Source organism: Microtus ochrogaster, chromosome 18 (genome assembly GCF_000317375.1).
Source record: "Microtus ochrogaster isolate Prairie Vole_2 chromosome 18, MicOch1.0, whole genome shotgun sequence".
NCBI classification, from domain to species: Eukaryota; Metazoa; Chordata; class Mammalia; order Rodentia; family Cricetidae; genus Microtus; species Microtus ochrogaster.
Window position 1 is genome coordinate 52,472,672 of NC_022020.1, and position 5,011 is coordinate 52,477,682.

The following is a 5,011-nucleotide window of genomic DNA, read 5'->3' on the forward strand; positions in this document are numbered from 1 at the left end:
ATTAAATATGAAGCTGCTGGCTAGAGTCAGTTAGCTTAGGAAGCAATCAATTTAAAACGGTGCACACAGGGTGGAGCAGGTGGGTGCATATACTTAGATGACGATTATTACAAGTAGAAAGAGTGAAATATGGCTGACAAAAAGTCATATGAGGTTCCTGAGGGATGTAGTTAAACACTGCCTTCCAGAGGAAATGGAGGGAGGGAAGAGGGGACCTTCCCGCAGCCTGCCCAAGTTGTGAGACTGAGAGGCCAATGAAGAGGCAAAGGTGCCCTAGTCTTCCCCGACTCTCTGCCCCAAGGTGGTTTCCAAATTCCGGGCAGCTCTGACCCCTGACCTCCAAGCAACCTGCAGAAGCACTTCTTCAAGCTGGGGCTTGTACCTAATGGGAAGAGGTTTTAGAAGGCTTTTCCAAAGTCAGAACAGTCTCCCTAAGTGGGATTCTTCAGGAGCACGAGGTCTGGCAACTAGCCACACCTGTTGACAATAGCCTTGAGAGAGCAGAACTCTTGATTTACAACTAGGTGGGACCTTCTTTGAGTTAGAGGCGTGATAATCTCGACTGAACTAAAAACGCGTCCCAAACTCTCTGACTTTGGCCTCCTCAGGCTTCCACAAAAGCCACAGAAAATTCCAACTGTATAAAACCACTTGTGTTGTGGACACTAAGCTCCCTTAATTGTTTACGCCAGCCTGGTGTTGTGCGTTTGTAATCTCAGTTACTAGGGAGGTTGTGGCAGAGGAATTGTAAGTTCAAGGCTTGCCTGAGCTAAAAAGTGGGTTGAAGACCAGCTTGGAAACTTAGTGAGAGTCTGTCTCAAAAAAAACAAAAACAAAAACAAAATAAAATAAAATAAAATAAAAAGGATGGGGTCCTGCAGAGATAGCTCATGCAGTATGTTTGAGGCTCTGGGCTCAAAAGCCAGCACATAAAACAATTCACCCCGTCCACCCCACCCCCACTGGCTTTGCTATTTTCCAGTTTTTTCCTGCTACAGCTGAAGGTGTGAATGCTGGCAGGACTGTTCTTACTAGAATAACTCAAAAGTCGGTGGCCATGAAGATGATCAAGAAGTGAGGACAAGGATAGCTAGGAGAGGCTGTGGGTATCCTTTGTCGTTAGCTTGCTGGACCGGAGGAAAAGCATCAGCCTTCTGTCATCCATCCACATTCTAAATTTCTTTGTGGGGAAAAAAAAAAAGAGCAAGCTCTAACTGCTGAGGGAAGGAAGAGATTTTCCTCCGAATCATGGTACTTACTGATGAGTAAAAATCATCAGTATCCCTGTGGTGAGAGAGTCCCGGGGCTCTGGCCTGGGCTCCCTACACTGGGTCACCAGGGAACTCTGAGTACTGCCACATACATGCTATGGCATGAATCTCTGAGGCACTCCCAAGATCCTGCTGTATGACCAGATTCTGTCTGGTCCTGCTTCCTATCGGCCTGACAGTAATTGTAGAAAATGAACTTTGGGGAAACTGGGCAGATGGCTTACTAGAACAGGCATGGAAGAAAGAAAAGAAGGCCCATCACCACTTTGCTTAATGTCTCCCGCTGTATATGGTTTTTTTTCTGGTAGTTTTGAGCCATGTTTTGACAGCAAGTGCCCCCCAGAAGGATGTTGTATGTATTGCAAAAAAAAAAAAAATTCTTCATTAGTGATTACAAACTGATTGACTTAATAATGTCACCAGACCAGATTGGCTTACTTATTGTGTCCTTCCCTCACCCTCAGTCATCTGGAGCCCTGCACTAAACTAAACTAATTGCAGAAAGTTGAGTGTGCACATCAGTCTGTTTCTTCCCCCTCCCCTCCCCATTAATTTTAAAACCCAGCTTAGAAAAAAAATTGTATACATGAAGAAACATTCAGAGTAAGAATATCAAGGCTTCCGGGAATATTAAAAAAAAATGCCAAGGTACCAAGATAAGAATTTAGGATTGAGGCCAACTTTGGTAAAATACCATGCTCTCTGAACCAAATTTACTTCTGAGTTCTCCTGCCCCACATCTGTTTTATGGTGCTGAGATCTAACTCAGGGTCTCATGAATGCTAAGTATACACTGTATGCTGAGATCCATACTCGCATGTAATAATATGCCATTTAAATGTATTTATCCAGTTTTCAAGATTTAAAAATTAAAACTACATCAACTCTAAACGTGAGGAAATAATTCATGGGCCTGTAGTGTTTTTGAAAATAATGTTTATGATTCATAAAGATGTACATTTATATAGTATGAAATGCACACATTTTAAGAAAGTTTAAGCATAGATAGTATGTTGAATTTCACAAAATATATTTTGATCGAAATATTTTCAGCATAAAAGGGTCTTTAACTTACCAAGAAGTTATTTTTTAAAATTATAATGAACGGAGGTTTTTTTCCAGTCTAAAGGACTAAAACACAGGTTGTATTCATGCACGCCTGACTCAGCACAACTGTGCATATGAGGACACTGGACAGTGAAGGTGTCCCATGGAGCAGACTTACCAAAAATAAAGGGTATGTATGTACAAACATACACACACACACACACTCACTCCTTCACTAAGAGTGAAGTCTGAGTGCTCATCTGTGCACACCTACACTTTGTTTGTTTTCATTAAACACTCATTCACATGGGAAAGCACACTAGAACAATGGATGTTCCAAAGAGTTTTGTAGAGGCTCTATTTTGTCTGAAACACTGGAATTCTCTTAATGGAAAAAAAAACCTCCAGGAAAAGGGGAATTTAAATAAGACAAACTTTGTAAGTTTTTTTCCAATTAACTTAGGTTAATATATGTGCCAAGCAAACACAAGTTGTTCTCCGTGTTTGGAGGCCAGGAGAAAGTGGGAGTAGCTTCGCTTTTATACCAGAGGATAAAAGGAGGAGGCTGGTGGTGGTGGCTTCTAGTCTCTCTCTCTTCTCTCTGCCAGCTCATTCCTTCGTCCTAGACTTCTAGCTGGCTAAACACACATTTTAACTTGGCAGATTCATAGCATTAACTTATGTTTTGAGGTTTTAAAAGAGTTGTTGCTTTAAGACAAAATACAAACAAGTACAAATAATTAGAACAAAAATGTTTATATTTTTTGGCTATTAAATAAAAACAAAACACAGTTCCAGGATTTACCTGGACAAAGCAGCAGTTCTTTGGCAATGTTAGGCATGTAATAGGACTGCCATGCTGATGGACATTATTTTGATAAGAAGTCTACAAGGGGTTGATCTTCATTAGAAAGCAACTAGAAATTATCAAATGTTAAGCCTTAAGAATTTACGGTAAATAGGATATAATGAACAAATTTAATTTCTCCTGGTAATCAATTATTGGCATTTTCCCCAGTTACTCAAACTCCATTATTACATGAACTAACAGAATGTAAAATGAGCATTTTGTAAGGTAATTTTAATATAAGCTATGAGAATAAATTATCAATTGTAGTTGTTCTTCGATAGCAAAACCAAATGAAATACAAAGTATTTTTCATTAAATAAGTTGAACGGTGTTTACAGATTTGTAAGTCAACTAAGTACCCATTCCTCCTCATTTAAGTTTTTGTACCACTTGTCGGTCGATGTATCGTCAACCAAACTAAAAACAAACTTCAATCTGATAATTCTAAGTGATAACGGAACATTATTATAGTGATGAGGGCTAGAGTTCTGCCGATCTTTCTAGATTCATATAGAGCAAATTAGCCGGTCCTGTTAAAAGGCAGCTATAAAAAAATACACATCATCATAAGCTATAAAGAACTTTAAAATCCAGTTCGTAGTAGAGGAAAACTGGAATTTCTTATCCTATCTGGAGAGGGCTATATATCCAAAGGTTTTTAGAAAGAAGAGCCTTCGGTATTCTGGCCCAATTCTAGGGCACCTCTCTAAAACAGAGAAGCGTCAAAGGAAACCTTGGGCTGGTTCTGCGGTCAGACTTGATCCCGAAGGCGGGCCAGTCTCTGGGACAGTTCGTCCTGCTCAGCCGAAGCCACGCTCGTTCCCACGGAACCGGTCTGGCCCTGCGGCAGCTCCATGTTGAGGTCGAGGCCCGCCTCGTCTGCCATTTCCTGGAGTAGCATATCCACTTGGTTCTGGGGAGTGGTCAGCGTCGTCGTACTGCTCATCGTGTCTTCCATTTGTTGCGTCTGCACATCCAGGGTCTCAAACTGGTGCTCGAATTTGTCCATCAAGGCGGAGATCTTCTCCAGATTCATGGTTTTCAACGTCGCATCCATCGACTTAACCACACCGGCCATGGACTTGGTCACTTTGCCCATCGTCACCGCAGTTTGGACTCTGGCAGCCACCGCATCCACCCGCGCACTCATTCTCAAGAAATTCACCGCTTGGTTCTTCTGGCGGATGGCATTTTCGGCGTGTATCCTCGCAACTTCCATGTTGCCCTTCTGAATGGCCTTTTTAATTTTGGCTTTTTCGGCCTTTTCCTCCTTGTCGCATTTTTTGGAACTCCTGTTCAGTTCTTTGGCCGCGAACTTCAGGTTGAACAGGTGTTTCTCCATGTTGGACATGGTCGTGCGGCTTCTGCGGTGGAGTGGGCCGGGGTGAAGAAGCAGGGACACCGGCTCAAAGAGGTCCGCTCCCAGCCGGCGCTCCTTTGTTTTGGTCTCACTTCCTGTATCCTACGGCGGGCGGCGCAGAGAGTGACGTCAAACTCGGCGCCGGGTGGGGTCTGCTGGAGAAAAACCCGGCCAATAGAGGACTGTGCCGGAGGGCGGTGCCCGAGAGACGCACAGCGCCAGGCTCCGCCTACCTGGGATCCTGAACCTTTGCTGCTGGTGTTTACCTGGCTGCTTCTTTGGCGACCTTCCGCTTAGTTTTTAAGGCAGCAAAACAGGAGCAAATTCCTAAAACCTGCGCCCACAGGCACTTTTTCTTTTTCAGGGTAGTGTAGCTACCGAAGAAGACGGGATGGGTCCAGACCTGCATGTAAAAAAATATCCTGGCGCCTGGCGGTGGTGGCGCACGCCTTTAATCCCAGCACTCGGGAGGCAGAGGCAGGC

At 43.4% G+C, this 5,011-nt stretch overlaps 1 protein-coding gene across 1 annotated transcript; it reads right to left on the reverse strand.

Moving 5' to 3' along the window:
- Window positions 1-3,065: 3,065 nt before the first annotated feature.
- On the reverse strand, window positions 3,066-4,621 carry Chmp1b (charged multivesicular body protein 1B). Its single transcript, XM_005356221.2, has one exon. It carries the CDS (start codon window positions 4,517-4,519, stop codon window positions 3,920-3,922), a length of 600 nt encoding a protein of 199 aa, XP_005356278.1. The 5' UTR covers window positions 4,520-4,621; the 3' UTR covers window positions 3,066-3,919.
- Window positions 4,622-5,011: the final 390 nt, after the last annotated feature.

What these genes read in the sequence shown, in the direction of transcription:
- Chmp1b (XM_005356221.2), bottom strand. Translation starts at nt 4,519, where the DNA reads ATGTCCAACATGGAGAAACACCTGTTCAACCTGAAGTTCGCGGCCAAA.